Source organism: Salmo salar, chromosome ssa07, assembly GCF_905237065.1.
Source record: "Salmo salar chromosome ssa07, Ssal_v3.1, whole genome shotgun sequence".
Classification (NCBI taxonomy): domain Eukaryota; kingdom Metazoa; phylum Chordata; class Actinopteri; order Salmoniformes; family Salmonidae; genus Salmo; species Salmo salar.
The window spans coordinates 66,390,959-66,411,447 of NC_059448.1; the positions used below are offsets into that span (position 1 = coordinate 66,390,959).

General features: G+C 40.8%; 2 protein-coding genes across 3 annotated transcripts; both read right to left on the bottom strand.

The window, feature by feature from the left end:
- Positions 1-793: 793 nt before the first annotated feature.
- LOC106592662 (ras-related protein Rab-19) lies at positions 794-9,701 on the bottom strand. The gene is made up of 4 exons (XM_045722483.1): positions 9,250-9,701; positions 8,876-9,105; positions 3,543-3,726; positions 794-3,243 (listed from the first exon to the last, which is right to left on the bottom strand). Exons 2-4 carry the CDS (start codon positions 9,077-9,079, stop codon positions 2,960-2,962), a joined length of 672 nt encoding a protein of 223 aa, XP_045578439.1. The 5' UTR covers positions 9,080-9,105; positions 9,250-9,701; the 3' UTR covers positions 794-2,959.
- Positions 9,702-12,358: 2,657 nt separating this feature from the next.
- tsn8 (Tetraspanin-8) lies at positions 12,359-19,122 on the bottom strand. Of its 2 annotated transcripts, NM_001141205.1 has the most exon segments (9): positions 13,105-13,697; positions 14,262-14,345; positions 15,270-15,380; positions 15,750-15,848; positions 16,073-16,168; positions 17,207-17,281; positions 17,582-17,695; positions 17,970-18,035; positions 18,863-19,117. In NM_001141205.1, coding segments are annotated over 9 exon segments (834 nt in total). In that variant the 5' UTR covers positions 18,923-19,117; the 3' UTR covers positions 13,105-13,568.
- Between the last annotated feature and the right edge of the window lie 1,367 nt (positions 19,123-20,489).

Sequence of the window (20,489 nt, forward strand, 5' to 3'; positions counted from 1 at the left end):
CATACCTGCTGCAGAATCAAAGGCTCTCTCCTGGTACTAACTGTCATACCTGCTGCAGAATCAAAGGATCTCTCCTGGTACTAACTGTCATACCTGCTGCAGAATCAAAGGATCTCTCCAGGTACTAACTGTCATACCTGCTGCAGAATCAAAGGCTCTCTCCTGGTACTAACTGTCATACCTGCTGCAGAATCAAAGGCTTTCTCCTGGTACTGTCATACCTGCTGCAGAATCAAAGGCTCTCTCCAGGTATTCACTGCCAAGCTATGTGCATTCTCCAAACTCACATTTCGTCCAGATGTTGCCGAGTTCTTTGTCGAGAGTAGAAGTATTATGTCAAAAGCAGGATGGTTTGGCAGGCCATACACATTTCAACAGAATTTCCGTATTTGGATAAATGAGTCTATACTTTTTTTAGCAACAAGAGGCCCTGTGATGTTAGGTCATAGCAGGTCTAGGAGTTACAGTATCCAGGCAGAAATACTGTGGCTGTTGTCAATGATGCTTAACTTGACTCATAATGATGGAGCTGCTTCGTTCTCTCTTCTTCTGATGCTCCGAAGTGGATAAGTGAATGTAGACCTACTACTCCCTCTAGTGGTATCCAGAGAGTTACACCGGTTTTCAGTGTCTTACCAAAGTGTACGCATGTCCTTATTCTCCTTACTGACACACAGGTATCGTACTTTTCCAAAGGCCCGACTTGAAAAGCCCGTAGTGCAGCACTTAGTTCAAACTGAACCTCAACCTTTTTCCTCAACGAATTACTGCAAATCATCTTTTACAATCTATGTATTCTTTTGTTGTTGATTTTATTTGATCTTTGAGAAACAATACAAAAGATACAAAATACATCACACCTTCCCAGACCCACTAGCTTCCCTTATCACTTTCTGCCACATGGCCTCAAATGAAAATCTAATTGAATGTCTATAACAATAGTATAACGTATGACCACTGACCAATGACGGTCACATATTAGGCATCATTGTACATAAAACATCACAAATGAAAATGTCTCTGGAGACGTCAGTAGTACGTCACTGATGTGCACGTTTGTTCTAATCCAATACCATAGCTTGCTCTGTGTGAGGAAGCTGCTGGGAGTCACACTACAGGCAATGTGCAGGTCCTGTTCAGGTCCTGTTCAGGCACCGTTCAGGCACTGTAGGCTTTCAGCAACAACATGGATAGCAGCAGGTGGAGCAGTAATGTAGTGTTTCATCCACTGCTCCAGTCCACTCCCCCCCGGGACACTCACAAGGTCACAGTGTCATAGATCCCCTGGCATAGCACGCACCCCCACAATAATAGGTTTTTTTCAAATCTTCTAAATACTTTCAATATTATTCATTTCCATGTCGGCTCTATGCCTGGAAATGCCCTGTCCTGAGCAAAGGATCCCAATTTCAAACTCCCCAAAATTAACTCCCCAATAATGGATATTAACTGAAACATGATCTTATGTAGTTTTATGCAATAGCCCTCTGTGACTTAAATGTAACATATTTGAACCAAAATTCATATTCTATCGTAATCTAACGAGGAGATGGACAAGGGGTCCTTATGGCATAGCTGACCCTCCTCATTCCTGATTCATTTCAGATTTTAGAAAGTTGTGAGAGAAATATTCTTTAAATGAGGATTTAGAGTCATAAAGCAACTGAGTAAAACATAATTGCTACTGTGTATACCACTTGAATTAAGCATCAATTTCTGTCCACTCTGTTAAGCATCAATTTCTGTCCACTCTGTTAAGCATCAATTTCTGTCCACTCTGTTAAGCATCATTTTCTGTCCACTCTGTTAAGCATCAATTTCTGTCCACTCTGTTAAGCATCATTTTTTGTCCACTCTGTTAAGCATCAACTCTGTCAGGTTTTTGTCTAACGCCAACTCCGAGTGCTGAAATTAATCATTTTCCATATTTTACTTTTTTTTTTATTGAACTCGTATTTTTAGAGGCAGTATCAGTATCTGTTGCCAACTACCCCTTAAGATTTTGTTGTTGTTGTCAATATTCAGACAAAATATTTGAATTGTTCTGCAACAGATGCTTAAAGAATTGTAATATTTGCTATGTTAGACGTAGGGGTGATGTTTGTTTTATAAATGTTGTTTTATGTCCTACATCTAGAAAACTAATCAAAAAGAAGTTTGGAGATTTGTATTACATATTTGAATAATCTAATGTTAGAGTGAAACAATCGTGGGAAAAAGTTGAGATTGTCGCGTCTTTAAAGAATCCCCGAGAACTAAAACAGCAACGTGTTCTCTCAGCAGAATATGGAAAAGAGCCTGAGATCAGCTATAAAACGCTACAGAGCATTTTTTTATTAAATTGCTCGTACCTTGTGGGGGGGGTCGGGGGTTTGAGAAACTGCGTTACACCACTGCATAGGTCATAGGTCAATAGTACCTAAAGGCACCCACAAAAAGGTGTGTGTGTACTGGGTAACAGTCTCAGCTTCCCCTATTCCAGGGTTCCCCAGCTGGCGGCACGCCGGTGGGTTTATTTGGCCCCCAAGTTAAAAAAGAAGAAGATATATTATATATATATATTTCTTTGTGTAATTTTCATTGTTGGACATTAAAGATTGTAGAAACACCAGGAAATCAGCTCCAAGTGATTTTAATTGAAGAAATCTGTTCCCAAGTATTCCCACGCATAATAGAGAGATACGTGATCGTATACAAATGTGAGCAAGGTTTGAAAAGATTATGTTTTAGTCAAACTATATCTGTTTGGGCTTCTGGCGGTCAATTTGTGGTTTACATATGAATTGTAATTGTGTTCCGGCCCTCCGACCATCCGTTCCAGAAAAAAATCGTCCCACGGCTGAATCTAGTTGATGATCCCTGCCTTATTCTGTCCTCCTCCAGGCAACACAGTGGCACACACATGTCCCCCCAGGTATCCATTCTTAAACTCCCTCTGTTGTCCTTCCTCCTCTCTATGTCAGCAACACGTCTTCTTGTCTGTGATCACCGCTGGCCCGTTGATTGGTCGTGAGTTGGCTCGGAGCAGGACGCGGGGCGAGTCATTGTTGCTAGGGGCCTGTTGCCGGACGGCCATGCCGTTGCGTGCCAGCAGCTCGCGGGCCATCATCATGAAGGCATCGTCCACATTCTGGGCCTCCTTAGCTGAGGTCTCTAACGCTGCCAGGATGCCTCTCTCCTCAGCCATACAGCATGCCTCCTGGAACAACACCTGACGCTCAGACTCCAGGTCAGACTTGTTACCTGGGAGGGAGAGGAAGGACATTGTTGGAAATGTGACTTGTTGCCTGGGAGGGAGAGAAATAGGTGTTTAAAGTTTTGTTTTTAGAACTGATTTGTCAAAAACCTTTATTTGAACAGGAAGGGGTCAGGGGTTAAAGTATTTTAAAGGTTTGAAGCTCTTTTCTGAGAGAGGCCCGGAAACCTTTTTATTTCAAATCTTTACATCACAATTATAGAAATACAAATGATAGAACAAACAGTTCAATTCAAAACAATGGCCCATCCACATAGCGTTAGCAAATATTTTTGCTCCCACTCACCAATGAGACAGAGCACTACATTGGCCGCGCCGTACAGCTCCACCTCCCTGATCCAATTGGACACGGAGTCAAAGGTTCCGTGGCGTGTGATGTCATAGGCGATCATGGCGCCGTGGGCGCTGCGGTAGTAACTCTGGGTGATGGTCCGGAAACGCTCCTGTCCAGCCGTGTCCCATACCTGCATCTGTTTTACACAGACACACACAGAATTAGATAAATATCGCACACACAAACACAATGATCTCACAGTCTAATATACTCCTGGAGGGAACAATACAAAACAATGATCTCACAGTCTAATATACTCCTGGAGGGAACAATACAAAACAATGATCTCACAGTCTAATATACTCCTGGAGGAACAATACAAAACAATGATCTCACAGTCTAAATACTCCTGGAGGAAAATACAAACAATGATCTCACAGTCTTATCTCTGAACACAAAACATCTCACAGTCTAATATACTCCTGGAGGGAACAATACAAAACAATGATCTCACAGTCTAATATACTCCTGGAGGGAACAATACAAAACAATGATCTCACAGTCTAAAATACTCCTGGAGGGAACAATACAAAACAATGATCTCACAGTCTAATATACTCCTGGAGGGAACAATACAAAACAATGATCTCACAGTCTAATATACTCCTGGAGGGAACAATACAAAACAATGATCTCACAGTCTAATATACTCCTGGAGGGAACAATACAAAACAATGATCTCACAGTCTAATATACTCCTGGAGGGAACAATACAAAACAATGATCTCACAGTCTAATATACTCCTGGAGGGAACAATACAAAACAATGATCTCACAGTCTAAAATACTCCTGGAGGGAACAATACTCTGTGTGAAGGCAGCACTACTGAAATGGCACCTTAACAAAATGATGATGTACTGTAAATGTTAAAAAAAGGCTGCAATATGCCACTGTACGTCTGAGGCATCTCCTTCAGCCTCTGCCTGACCTGCTCCTCTCTTCATGTTAGCATAGCAACAACTGCCATAGCAACCTGACACACCTGGCACCAGAGTTCCTAATCTCCCATGCTCACCTGGTCTTAACCTGCATTGGTTTCTTTATCACTCTCCTCACAGACTTTATCTTTGTCTTCCTCTAAAACCCCTGTTAACTCCGTTCATCTCTCTTTCTCCTAATCAGCCACACAACATGTACACAAGCACAGGAGAACTTGTTGGATAAAACATATTTTATATGCTTCCAAAAGCTACTGTAGGGATTATCTATGTCTTGATTCATATGTGCTGTAGTTGTAATGTACTAAACATGTCTCTGGCTTTGGGAGGGATAGCTTATATACAGGATGTGTGCAGTGATGCACAGGGGATTTCCACTGGTTCCTGTGTTTAACAATGACACACCTCTATAGGGCGGGAAGCAAAACACCCTGCAACTCCATTTCTGCCTGGAGCAAGAGCACTGCCTGGAGCAAGAGCACTGCCTGGAGCAAGAGCACTGCCTGGAGCAAGAGAACTGCCTGGAGCAAGAGAACTGCCGTTTTCATGCAAAGTGACTAAAGAAACTAATTAGAACTCTTTACAGCGGAATGATATCCATGTTCCTGTCAGTAAATAGAACTCTTTACAGCGGAATAATATCCATGTTCCTGTCAGTAAATAGAACTCTTTACAGCAGAATAATATCCATGTTCCTGTCAGTAAATAGAACTCTTTACAGCAGAATAATATCCATGTTCCTGTGAGTAAATAGAACTCTTTACAGCGGAATAATATCCATGTTCCTGTCAGTAAATAGAACTCTTTACAGCGGAATAATATCCATGTTCCTGTCAGTAAATAGAACTCTTTACAGCAGAATAATATCCATGTTCCTGTCAGTAAATAGAACTCTTTACAGCAGAATAATATCCATGTTCCTGTCAGTAAATAGAACTCTTTACAGCAGAATAATATCCATGTTCCTGTCAGTAAATAGAACTCTTTACAGCAGAATAATATCCATGTTCCTGTCAGTAAATAGAACTCTTTACAGCAGAATAATATCCATGTTCCTGTCAGTAAATAGAACTCTTTACAGCGGAATAATATCCATGTTCCTGTCAGTAAATAGAACTCTTTACAGCGGAATAATATCCATGTTCCTGTCAGTAAATAGAACTCTTTACAGCAGAATAATATCCATGTTCCTGTGAGTAAATAGAACTCTTTACAGCGGAATAATATCCATGTTCCTGTCAGTAAATAGAACTCTTTACAGCGGAATAATATCCATGTTCCTGTCAGTAAATAGAACTCTTTACAGCGGAATAATATCCATGTTCCTGTCAGTAAATAGAACTCTTTACAGCGGAATAATATCCATGTTCCTGTCAGTAAATAGAACTCTTTACAGCGGAATAATATCCATGTTCCTGTCAGTAAATAGAACTCTTTACAGCGGAATAATATCCATGTTCCTGTCAGTAAATAGAACTCTTTACAGCGGAATAATATCCATGTTCCTGTCAGTAAATAGAACTCTTTACAGCAGAATAATATCCATGTTCCTGTGAGTAAATAGAACTCTTTACAGCGGAATAATATCCATGTTCCTGTCAGTAAATAGAACTCTTTACAGCAGAATAATATCCATGTTCCTGTCAGTAAATAGAACTCTTTACAGCAGAATAATATCCATGTTCCTGTCAGTAAATAGAACTCTTTACAGCAGAATAATATCCATGTTCCTGTCAGTAAATAGAACTCTTTACAGCAGAATAATATCCATGTTCCTGTCAGTAAATAGAACTCTTTACAGCAGAATAATATCCATGTTCCTGTCAGTAAATAGAACTCTTTACTTCAGAATAATATCCATGTTCCTGTGAGTAAATAGAACTCTTTACAGCGAAATAATATCCATGTTCCTGTCAGTAAATAGAACTCTTTACAGCGGAATAATATCCATGTTCCTGTCAGTAAATAGAACTCTTTACAGCAGAATAATATCCATGTTCCTGTGAGTAAATAGAACTCTTTACAGCAGAATAATATCCATGTTCCTGTCAGTAAATAGAACTCTTTACAGCGAAATAATATCCATGTTCCTGTCAGTAAATAGAACTCTTTACAGCGGAATAATATCCATGTTCCTGTCAGTAAATAGAACTCTTTACAGCGGAATAATATCCATGTTCCTGTGAGTAAATAGAACTCTTTACAGCGGAATAATATCCATGTTCCTCTCAGTAAATAGAACTCTTTACAGCGGAATAATATCCATGTTCCTGTCAGTAAATAGAACTCTTTACAGCGGAATAATATCCATGTTCCTGTCAGTAAATAGAACTCTTTACAGCGGAATAATATCCATGTTCCTGTCAGTAAATAGAACTCTTTACAGCAGAATAATATCCATGTTCGTGTCAGTAAATAGAACTCTTTACAGCGGAATAATATCCATGTTCCTGTGAGTAAATAGAACTCTTTACAGCGGAATAATATCCATGTTCCTGTCAGTAAATAGAACTCTTTACAGCGGAATAATATCCATGTTCCTGTCAGTAAATAGAACTCTTTACAGCAGAATAATATCCATGTTCCTGTCAGTAAATAGAACTCTTTACAGCGGAATAATATCCATGTTCCTGTCAGTAAATAGAACTCTTTACAGCAGAATAATATCCATGTTCCTGTCAGTAAATAGAACTCTTTACAGCGGAATAATATCCATGTTCCTGTCAGTAAATAGAACTCTTTACAGCAGAATAATATCCATGTTCCTGTCAGTAAATAGAACTCTTTACAGCAGAATAATATCCATGTTCCTGTCAGTAAATAGTACAAGCAGTCTCAATAAATGCTGTTTGCATTGATCTGTCTCGTTGTGTGGTTACAGTCGTCACGTGGAGTTGTGTGTGGTACAGGGATAGCAACAATGGTCTAGTGTTGTCATCATGCATGATTTGCATACGTTCTGATGTGCGGTCAGTTGAGGCAACAAGGCCCTATTCACACAGAGTGGCCATAAACCAAATGGCACCCTATTCCCTATATAGTGCACTACTTTCGACCAGAGACATGGGCCCTGGTCAAAAGTAGTGCACTAGATTAGGAATAGGGTGCGCTCTGGGACAGAGCCCCAGACTGAGATACATTCTGAAGCCATCCACTTGCCTGCTCTTCCTTCCTTCCTGTGTCAAAGGTCAGTTGGTTGAGGATACGGTCAGTAACACAGAATGAAATAGAAGCCATTCTAGAATGAAGGAGGTATATGACACACAGTAGGCCCCTCTAGTAATAATGTACAGATACCACTCTTAAACAAAAAGGTGCTATCTACAACCCAAAATGGCTATTTGGCTGTCCCCATAGAACCCTTTTTGGTTCTTTCCACAGAGGCTTCTACATGGAACCAAAAAGGTTCTCCCTACGGGGACAGTGGAATAATCCTTTTGTAACCCTTTTTTCTAAGAGTGTTTCTCTATGGTTGGTAAGAGGAAGAGAGCGCACCATAAATACCTTCCTATCACCTTGCCTGGCAGGTTTGGGGAACAATACAGTTAGCAGGTGTAGGTAGAGGAGGGAGGGAGGTGCCCTCCAGCTACAAAATCATTTAAACCTAAAGTATCTCGAAAGTATTTAAACCTTCACTCTTAGAAAAAACGGTTCCAAAAGAGTTCTTCTGCTGACCCATAGGAGAACCCTTTTTGATTCCAGTTAGAACCGTTTTGGGCTTCAGGTAGAACCATCTGTAGAAATGGTTCTACATGGAACACAAAAGCATTCTACCTGCAACCAAAAAGCCTTTAAGGTTCTAGATAGTAAAAACAATGATAAGAGTGTAGCTAGCCCCTCATAGAGTTTCCTATTCAAGCATACAGTAGTTTGACCTCAATAGGTACTGACGTTTTTGGTCAGGGAAGAGAAAGAGGAATGACTGATGTGTTGTAGGAGAACCAGAAAGGCGAGTCCCTCATGAAATGCTGGTCCAACTTGTATTAAGTGTCAACTTAATTAAGGCCTGCAAAGCCTTCTTGGCAGTATCACAAGACAACAGCTGTATTTTACACCAACCACTCTAATGGCCTGGAAACTGAAGTATTCAGACAGCAACTAATCTGATCAGGAGGCAACACTTTGACATTTCAGTTATAAGTTATGTGTATAGTCAACAACAGAAGATGTGTTGTAGATGTTCAAACTATCAACAAACTACCAACTGCAGCTCTGTTGCTATGCAACAGCTTGCTGGAGTGACAGTGACTGTAGGGTTAGGTTTAGGGTTAGGCTGACTTTCATTGAACCCTTTTTAGTTCTATAAAGCACCATTTCTTCTAAAGGTTTGAGGCTGACTTCCTTACCTTAATTTTCTTGCCCTCGATGTCCACTGTCCGCACGGTGAAGTCCACGCCTATGGTGTTCTGTTGCCTCTCTGAGAACTGTCCTGACTTGAAGCTCTGGACCACGCAGGTCTTGCCCACGTTGGAATCTCCAATCAGGATGATCTTGAACAGGAAATCAAAGGATTCGTCCTGCTGCTCCACTCCTCCAGTTGGCTGCTGCATCGTGAAGAGGAGCGGGCTGTCTGGGCCTGGGAGCCACACCAACACACGTCACAATGCTAGGACTATGTTACAACTGTGTTATAAGCAAGTGCCTGATGTCTGCCTTACAATGCTATGGTTGTGGCTAGGTTATAATCACTGATGACATAGGGTCTCTTGTTGACTTGTACCTGTTAAGAATTGAGCACAGGTCTTTCAGTCAAGCCCAGAATGTTCCCTCCAATCAGGCCTCTCTCCCTCTCCCTCCCTTACATCCACCAGGTGAGGATAACAGCGGCTCAAATCATTCCCTTTCTGCTCCCGACCAGCCTCCTTCTCAGGTGTTGCCCCAGTTCATTTCCAACGGCAACAGAGTGCACTGAACAGCCAATAGTAAGCACTACTCTTCCACACAGAATAAGAAACAGATTGAGTCTCCTTTACACTGTCAAAAGAGCTGCCATCTTTCTCCTCCAGATTGTCTTTGTTAGTGGATGACTTTCTCTTTCTCCATCCACCTGTTGCCTTCCCGCCCTCACTATGTTTTTCCGTCTCTCTCTACACGCCCACCCTTAACTGTCCAACTGCACCGCAAACAATTTAATCCCGCCCTACCTGCTAATCGTCACGTGAGCCCCCACCTGTGGTATTGTGGGAAATGTAGTGTTTCAGTTCTCATTGACATTGCTCTCAAAACCTGGATACAATATGTTAAAAAGACTTTGTTAAAACACTTTCAAAATTAAATAGATAACAAAATAGATACAAAAACAGATAAACCGTTTTGATATATTATAATTATATATCATGTTATCATTATTGTTTTTAACTGAGAAAAACAACTTTCAGTATTTGTGGAAACTCTGCCTCACATTCTATTCAATGTTGGAACTCAGAACTGTAAAGCAGTTGCTTTGAATGAAACATTATATTCAAATGAATATCATCTTCCAGAACACTTAAATCAAAACATTCTCCACCACAACATAACTCCTTGTGGATTGGTGGAGCAATGGCTTGGTTACCATTGCAGAGTCTTGGGGACAGTGACAGAGAGTATGAGATGACGAGTGAGGATCTCCAGGAAAAGCTAGGAAAGAGTTTGGGGGAAAAAGAAACTATCAAAATAAAAAGAAAGAAAACTTAAAAGTAGAAGAAAATTAGTTTCAGAAGAAGAGGGAATAGATGGATGAAGAGAAGAAATAAGGGGAACTGGATGAGAAAGAAAGGCTGGAGCTTGCAGTAGACCGGGCAATACAAGCAGCGGGGGAGTGTGATCCATTAAGATCTGTGATACAGAAAGAGACTGAGAGAATCAGGAAGAGAAAGGGAAGAATGTAGTGCAGAGATAAAGCAGTCTGAGAGACGGAGACGGACATCTGAAGCAAGACGGGGAGTTGGAATGGCATCTAATTAAGATGGAGAGAGAGAAGGTTGTTAGAGGCAGAGTTGAGGAGGACAAGAGAAGAGAAGGAGGAGGTAGAGCTGGAGAAGGATAGAGAGAAACAGTGCATGTGGAGATGGAGAGAGCAGAAGAGAAGGAAGAGATAGAGCTGCAGCTGGAGAAGGAGAGAGAGAAACAGTGCATGTGGAGATGGAGAGAGCAGAAGAGAAGGAAGAGATAGAGCTGCAGCTGGAGAAGGAGAGAGAGAAACGGTGCATGTGGAGATGGAGAGAGCAGAAGAGAAGGAAGAGATAGAGCTGCAGCTGGAGAAGGAGAGAGAGAAACGGTGCATGTGGAGATGTAGAGAGCAGAAGAGAAGGAAGAGATAGAGCTGCAGCTGGAGAAGGAGAGAGAGAAACGGTGCACAGTGGTGATGGAGAGAGCAGAAGAGAAGGAAGAGATAGAGCTGCAGCTGGAGAAGGAGAGAGAGAAACGGTGCACAGTGGAGATGGAGAGAGCAGAAGAGAAGGAAGAGATAGAGCTGCAGCTGGAGAAGGAGAGAGAGAAACGGTGCACAGTGGTGATGGAGAGAGCAGAAGAGAAGGAAGAGATAGAGCTGCAGCTGGAGAAGGAGAGAGAGAAACGGTGCACAGAGTTAACCAGAAGAAGGAAAAGGAGATGATAGATTTAGAGGATAACAGAGTTAACCAGAAGAAGGAAAAGGAGATGATAGATTTAGAGGATAACAGAGTTAACCAGAAGAAGGAAAAGGAGATGATAGATTTAGAGGATAACAGAGTTAACCAGAAGAAGCTTTGGTTAGAGTGGAACAGCTAGAGAGAGATATGCTGGAGTACCAGCTATAGCTGGAGTACCGTCAGGAAAGTATGTTGGGGGTAATGGTGAGGTTTAGGAGTGTGAGTAAGATGATCAAATAATTGTAAAAGAAAGAGATAGAGGACAGAGAGTGGATAAAAGAGGAGAGCAAGGCAGCGCAGGAGGAGATCGAGTCACTCAGCAAACTCCTGGATCTAGCGATGGAGAGAGCGAGAGAACTGGAGAAGATGGAGGAGAAGAACAAGAAGAGAGAAGAGTGGGTGAGGGAACTGGAGGAGCAGAGAGTGGGACAGGAGGAAGAGGAGGAGAGAGGGGGAGGTGGAGCACTGAGAGAAATGCAATGGAGGAAGAGAACATGCATCTGAGGGAGACTATTGACGTGCTTAATACCATCATTGACTTGCAGGGCATGAAAAGCAATGGAAACATGGCGAGAACCATGCACCAGTAGAAAAGACCCTTCTTAATCTAGGTTATTTGGATAGTCCATCTGTGCAAACTTGTAGTGTATTCAAGGTTTAAAAAAGTATTCTAAAGTTTGTAATTTCCATTTAAAAAATGTCCAACTTGATTTGCCCTAATGAAAAATGTATCAACCCCTACAAAAAATGTCCATTAATTATAACCCACATAATAATTCAAATGTTTTCCTGCTGTGAAAAACGGGGGATAACAAACAAACTATCTGTTCATAAGCAACTGCTTGCTAAAGTTACGGTTAGGGTAAGGTTTAAAATAAGGATTAGGGTTAAGGTTAGAGTTACGGTTTGTAGACAGATGAAATGCTACTGATAGAAGTATCTGTAGAAGTATCAAGGGCCCTTCTTAGCCTGGGAACCAGTCTGTTTGTGCCATCATGCCTCTGCTTGTCATGCCAAACACATGATAACACAAACAGATCTGGGAACAGGCTAGGCCCCTCTCTCTCTCTCTAGGATGTGTGCATCTAACTAACTTGATGAGTTAATATCTACTGCCCTCCTGTGATTTTACAGTGCAATGCAGGTCATTTGGGGAGCCATGACGATGGAACCACAGCAGCGCAGCACATTGCCAAGGAAGCTTCTGCCACACAGGTAAATAGAACAAAGTAGTTTATTGAATTAACGTAAAATTATATTATGAGTAGGTACCACAGTAGCCTGGGTACCAGTCTGTTGAGTTAACATTCCACCCCTTGTACTGCCAAATGTTTAGCATGACAAGGAGTGGCAAGGAGTGGAATGATAGCTAAACTGACTGGTACCCGGGCTACAGCCACTGGTCTAATATCATACAGTTTACAGTCCTTCATTACTTCTTCATTGTTTTAATCAACTTTTCCCCCTGAGTCAGACTGTATTCAGTTGGAAGAAAGAGAAAGACAAGTTGAAGAAACAAGAGAAGGAGGAGAGGAAGAGAAAAGAAGCAGAGACAAAGACAGAGAAGGTAGAACAGAAGAGGAGAGAGAAAGAGCTGAGGGAGTGTGAAAGACAGGAGGAGAAGAGGGTGAAACAGGAAAAGAAGATGAGAGGAAGAGAGAGGAGGATGAGAGGAGAGAGCAGGAGGAAAAGAGTTAGAGAGAAGAGGATGAGAGGAGAGAGCAGGAGGAAAAGAGTTAGAGAGGAGGATGAGAGGAGAGAGCAGGAGGAAAAGACAAAGGCAGAAAATGAATAGAGGATGGGGAGAGGACAAAGGTCATTGGAGGAAATTCCATTTTTGTCCGAGTCTGATTGTGACTTCCTGTGATAATGGCAAAGTCATTTTGATTATACAGTTGGGTTTAGTAAACAAAATATATAATTTTTTTAAAGATGTTGGTTGTCGAATAAAGGAACATAATCTTAAAAGACGCTTCTCCCTTTATTCAAGACACTGTCACCAACACTGAGGCACTTCAATGGTTAAATGGTTACTAATTATTTACAACAGAAAAACAAACCACAGGTTTTATAGAACCCTTGACAGCCAATAAGAAGACTCTTGCTGGCAGTCAGATGGATAATCAGTTGAACAGTAATACTTTGGACAACACAGCAAAGATGTCTAATGTCTAATAATGTCCCTTGTTGTCATTTCAAGTGTGTTATGAGTATGTACATAATATGGATGCATTGCTAGCCTGATTCCAGATCTGTTTGTGGTCTGGACAATGACAACTCCATTGCTGTCATTGCCAAGCCAACTCTTTGTCACCCATTGTCATGTTTGGCTTGACACAAATGAGTGACAGGAGTTGTCATGATGGCACAAACAGACTGGCACTCAGACTAGTGCATTGAGTATCCTTCATAAGAGGACCATTTCATTTCAGACACTCTCTGCTGTGTCACACAGCTCTCTGTACTGAGGTGGTTGAGAGGTGAAGATCACAGGTGGCACATCAACCTTTCTTCTCATCTGGCAGAGTATTGTGATGGCCAGGGCAACTCCAATATCCTGAGGACCAGACACACAGTAACGGCTCAGTCAGGATTGATGGAGCAGGTGACTAGGTGCTGAGTGTGATAGATAATGGTTAAATCAAATAGGCCTACACTTGAGAGGTACGGTAAAAATCACTATGGTACAGCGCTGGGGTCAATTCATCCATCCTTCAGTTAGCATCCTGACTTTCAGATGTTTTAATTGTTCTTGTTTACTTGTATGTACTGTGTACTGCAATTCAGCTTTTAGCTGCCACATACGGCCTGCGTGTAATAATTATAATAAACTGTAACGGCTGTCGTAGAGAGGGGACCAAGGCGCAGCGTGTTGAGTGCTCATACTGAATATTTATTTTAACTCAGAATACTAAAGACAAAATAACAAACAGCCAACAGTTCTGTCAGGTACACAGACTAACTAAACAGAAAATAACTGCCCACAAACACAGGTGGAAAAAAAAAATACTTAAATATGATCTCCAATTAGAGACAACGAGGACCAGCTGCCTCTTAAAAACTGAATGGAACCCAACCCTGGAAAGGTTAAATAGTACAGACATAGATATGAAATACATACCCATAATGCTTGAAGTGCTACTAATGTTCCTATCATCAGGCTGATTCCATAGCCCACCAAAGAGAATAAGATGGGAAGACATGGCTGAAAAGGAAAAATTAAGAGTTTGTCATTTTGTGTGAAAAACAAGAGTATACAGCTCTGTATTATATCAGAACTTGAACAAATATCAGTTTATTGTTGTCACGCCCTGACCTTAGAGAGCCTTTTTATTCTCTATTTTTGATAGGTCAGGGTGTGACTAGGGTGGGTACTCTAGTTTTTTGTATTTCTATGTTGGCCTGGTATGGTTCCCAATCAGAGGCAACTGTCTATCGTTGTCTCTGATTGGGGATCATATTTAGGCAGCCTTTTCCCACCTGTTGTTTGTGGGATCTTGATTCTGTATTGTTGCTTTTTAGCCCTACAAGGCTGTACGTTTCGTTGGTTTCTGTTTTGTTGCTGGTTCACCTTAAAAAAAGATGATGAACCCAAACCACGCTGCGCCTTGATCTGACCATTCTTCCAACGACGTTCGTTACAATTGTATCAATGAGTACTGCAAAACCTTTGGCGCAAAATTTAAAATCAACTTTTTACTTCTTGACAGCAGAGAGACATTTATTTTTATTTTAGAGTTCATTTTGTGCAACTCTACACATTTTGACATTGGGTGAAGAGAAAATGTTGCCGTTTTAAAGCAAGTTTGCTGCAATTCTACACATTTTGCCATGGGGTGAAGAGAAAATGTTGCCGTTTTAAAGCAAGTTTGCTGCAATTCTACACATTTTGCCATAGGGTGGTGAGAAATGTATGCAGTTTTTAATATGACATGAGTGAGACTGACACACAACATCAATGGGGACCCCATGGGTGGTAATTCAGCCATGATAACAAGTTTCGATAGGTGGCCGGTAAACAAATTTAGCAATCTAAAAAATATTAGCTGACATGGCCTAATTGATCCAAGGGACTTCAAAATGGCTGCCAGTTGCCCATCCCCGGTGTAGTGGAATGACATGTTTTTACCTCTTTATATACCAGCATGTGTTCATCCATTAGTCCCTTGTGGTCATCATCCTCAGACATATCACTGTTGGGATAGTGAATAACAAATCTTGTATTGTTACCAGGAGCAACCTGAAATAGAATGTGACATGGTTTAAAACAGTGCTTTACTTTAGCTGCATGATTTCTTATTAGGCTGCATCATGTCATCCATGATAATTGTCTGGTCCAAATGTGTTCTATCGTTTTTGTTGCTTTTACAGTTTTGTCATGTACATCTTCTTCAGTTTATGTATGGTTGTCTTATCACTGTCCTCATCTGTTTTGTATTTTGTTTTAAAAATATTTATTTTTTTATTGCTCTTATCGAAAGACGAGAGATTTACACTTTCATATTTGAGTGATAACATTTTTAACACAGACTGACACATTGAAACCCATCCTCCTCAGCATACACATAACACCAGCAACAAGTTAACTTATTTAACGCAGCAGACTCACACATTTAAAGTTTGTTGAGTCCTCATCAGAACAGAGACAGGAGAGGGGGATGTCTGTGCCCCAGTCTTGGTAGCCTTGTACGAGCCCACAGCATTTGAACTGAAAGTGAAGGAAACAGACATTATAAAAACACGATTTACCAGGTATAGTTAAGGCCTAGTCCTGGAAGAACCTGGAGAAATCTCCAATGAAAGTGCTTTTAGTCCAGGCCTAGATTTACATAATATGGAAAACCGGCCCTAAAGATACATTGAATTGGCACTCTGGGGCTGTGAATTGGCACAAGCAGAGACCATAAGAAGCATTAAATAAAGGTGACTTACCTTAGTCTGTATGTTGTATAGCTCTTCTAAATCTGTTTGATTCGCTCCACTTAGAGGCATCATAGCTAGATGTTCCTCTCTGATTAACTCCTCCATCTTGAAATGAATCAAGTTAACATTGCGTTTTATATTCACAGCTGAAACCTAGAATCAGTTCTGAATTTGAAATGGACAGATACAGTACATTGAATTATCAAGAATCAGATGTATTGCACCATCATACAATAACTTCTCAAATATCTTTTAACCAGAACAGCAAACAAACATTCTCTCAAGGTTGAATTAGAAAGTTAAGATATATACAGGTAACTGCCAAAATAATGGAAACCCTTGAGTAAATGAGGGACATGGAGGATATTGAAAGTAGCTGCTTCCACACAGGTGTGGTTCCTGAGTTAATTAAGCAATTAATATCCCATAATGCTTAGGGTCATGCACAGTATGAAAATGATTTTGGCTACCATGACATGGCTATTTCCCCATGGCTAGGGCTCCCGAGTGGTGCAGCGGTCTAAGGCACAGCAGTACTAGGGGCATCACTACAGACCCGGGTTCGATCCCAGGCTGTATCATAACCGGCTGTGATTGGAAGTCCCATAGGGCAGCGCACAATTGGCCCAGTGTCGTCTGGGTTAGGGGAGGGTTTGGCCGGGGGGGAGGATTTGGCTGGGGGGGGGGCTAGGCCGTCATTGTAAATAATAATTTGTTCTTAACTGACTTGCCTAGTTAAATAAAGGTTCAATATAATAAAAAGGATGATATGCCCCCATCCAAAGGGCACGAGTGGTCTCTGAATGCTTTGATGAGCATGAAAACGATCAATGTAAACCACATGCCATTGCCGTCTCAGTCACCAGATCTCAACCTAATTGAACACCTATGTGAGATTCTGAAGCAGCTCCTGAAACAGCGTTTTCTACCACCATCAACAGAACCCCAAATGATGGAATTTATCGTGAAAGAATGGTCTCGCATCCCTCCAATAGAGTTCCAGACACTTGTAGGATCTATGCCAAGGTGCATTAAATCTGTTCTGGCTCGCTGTGGCCCAACACCCTATTAAGACACTTTATGTTGGTGTTTCCTTTATTTTGGCAGTTACCTGTGTGTGTGTATATATACAGACTACTGTACCTCGGGTTTGGCTTGATATGTTTTCACGGACTCCACAAACAGGTATAGGCTGGCCAGTGACATACCTACTGAAAACTACATACACATATAGGGGTTGTAAAGCAAAATCAATACTAAAGGTTAATTCAAACCTTATCACACTTTCTGGAAAACATGTTGGAAACAGGTCATGGGAAAAGCGTTGTTTTCATTTGAGTTGTATGGCATGCCCTTACCTATCAGAAAGGAACAGTTTGCAGTAGGGGAGATGTCAAGTCGGTAGCCAGATCCCAGATCTGTTTGTGCTGTATAGCCAACTCCTATGATAACTATCCAAGACAAACAAACAGATCTGGGATCAGGCTAACACTTTGGGACAGGTCTTGGCAAGCTTACCAGAACCACAGCCCATTTCTTCTCCTTGCGAGCGCCATAAACCCCAAAGATTGACAGGACCAGGGTTGCTGCTTCTAGGACATAAAGAATTGCTATCCCTGGCAGAATCTCTATCTGTGAATAGGAAGACAAGCCAGATTAATGATATGACAATTCTGGGTTTATAATCATAATATTACAATGATACTGCTGAAGTCTAGCCTGGTCTCAGATCTGTTTATGCTGTATAGCCAACTTCTATGGTTGTTGTCATACTAAACACTGTAGGAGTTGGAAAGACAGCACAAACAGATCTGGGACCAGGCTAGATGGACACATCATTATTATAACGAAATGTGTATGATATAATTAGTAAATGTAATAGGGGCTATAAAAATAACATAATTACTTCTTCTGATTTGTGGAAGTACCCATGTCCAAATAATGTGATGGCCAGCAAGAGGGTGCTGATGATCTGAAGAGAATACAACACATGATACAATCAATCATTACAATGTACAGGGTATTATACTGAGAATTCTACTGATATTGCACAGTAAAGGTTGATACAGTCATTTGTTTCAGAGGAGAGTTGAGGGATCTATTTCTTCATAACTTCAATAATGCATTTGACCAACACCATCTACAAATGGTTTGTAAGCAGACAGTAAATTGTATTTACATATATTATACCTCATTTATAAATAGACTAAGAAATTATACATTATTAAGAAATGAATAGCTGAGATATTTACTTAGTCAGCTGTTTATAAAAATCTAATATCAGTTATTGAGTAGCCTAATATTCTGACAAAAACGTGATAACTAAGGTCAGTAGGCCTATTTGAAGATGAGAATAAACATAACTCATAACTTTAAAATATTTAGCAGCTAAAAAACAAATAGTGGACAAATTAAAAGGCTGAAAAATAAATAAATAAGCTGAACACACCCACAAACCAGCGCTAAAAAACGTGTTCCAGTGAAAGATTAAAGCCCAGTAGCCTAATTGCAACATTAAATACAACATTTCAATTTAATTTCAGTGCTTGTTTTGATACTGCACTATAAAACAATCGGCTCATTATTGTTGATGAAAGCGGCACCACTCTTTATAGCGTCCCGTGTAAACGGCAACTCTCACTGCTTGCGTTGAAGTTACAAAAATAACCAGCAATAATGTAAACAAATAATGTCGTATTAAAAAACGTGTATCTACAGTCATAATTGGCGACCTGCTCCTATAAAAAATGGTTTATCTACTCGAATACGACCAGGCCAATAGAATGAACTTTCACTTACACCGATCAAGACACAGACGAAAATGAACGCCCGTTTTACGCAGATATTAATTCTTCCCATTTCTATATTTGGTTATAATAAAAACAACAGTTTGGATAAGCAGTTCACTTCAGAGTTGGTCTAGCTGAAGCCCAGAATCTTTAAGTCCAGAAAATAGATTGTCCGATTCCTTTAATAACTGTTTCTTCTTCTTCTCAACATGAGTGTGTTGACATGCTGCTGAATGGGGTTTTGTGTCATGGGAGGGACTAGCCCGCATGAACGCAACGCCCATGAACTTGACTTATATTTTCTTTAAATGGGCTCTTCCGGAAGTTAGAGAGAGATGTGCAACCACAGCAGCAAGATTTGTGGCCAGTTGCCCTGATAAAAGGGCAACCAGTGGAGCACAAACAACATTGTAAATATTGATGTGTTTATTGTCTGCCCTCCTATCTGTTGTCTTGACAGAACAAAGCATCTACTACGTGAATCCAGAATCCAGAGGTCCAGTCCAGAGCAAGGAGGCCTGAGTGAACATGAAATCAGTAATCATCCATTTCTGGATAACTCTGACCTCACCACTTTACGTCCAAAATGGCACCCTATTCCCTAGTGCTCTATAGCCCATGGTCAAAAAGTAGTGCACTATATAGGGAATAAATTGCTATTTGAGAAGCAGCCCCATTGGGTCCCTAGGAATCCAGAGAAGGGCCAATTGTTAAACAATGTCAATGCAACCCCCGCAAAACATCTGGAGCACATTTTGTACAGAGGAAGATAGTAACGGAACAGACTCAAGCATATGATAGTAACGGAACAGACTCAAGCATATGATAGTAACGGAACAGACTCAAGCATATGATAGTAACGGAACAGACTCAAGCATATGATAGTAACGGAACAGACTCAAGCATATGATAGTAACGGAACAGACTCAAGCATATGATAGTAACGGAACAGACTCAAGCATATGATAGTAACGGAACAGACTCAAGCATATGATAGTAACGGAACAGACTCAAGCATATGATAGTAACGGAACAGACTCAAGAATATTCCCCATTCACAGGAAAATGATGTACAAAGGAAGGATAGGTGGGCATAGTTATTTTACAGTAGGTTTGAAATGCTGGAAAGTAACTGTTCCTTTCTGGGTAACAGATTAGTTCAACAACTACATAACTGAGCACATACAGTATGCCCAGTTGTTTCCTGTGAGGTCTTGATTGTCAACATGACACTCAACACTCCTAATTAACACTCCTAACACTCCTAATTTCCTTTAGTAATCACTGAAATAACACATCTACGGTTAATCTAAAGTAAAATAAGAACTCAATGTTTATATCCCAGGACAAATTAGCTAGCAACAGCAAGCTAGCTAAATAGGACAAATTAGCTAGCTAGCAAAATTACACAAACAAAACAGCAAATGAATCCAATTCTTGATGTAATCATTGTGTGCTAAGAATATGGGACCAAATAAACTTTTGATAACTTTGATACACACAAGTGAACTTGTCACAATACTTTTGGGCCCCTAAAATGGGGGGGGGGAAAGAGTCCATGTACAAAAAGTGCTGTCATTTCTAAACGGCTCATATGGATGAAAATACCTTCAAATTAAAGCTGACCGTCTGCATCG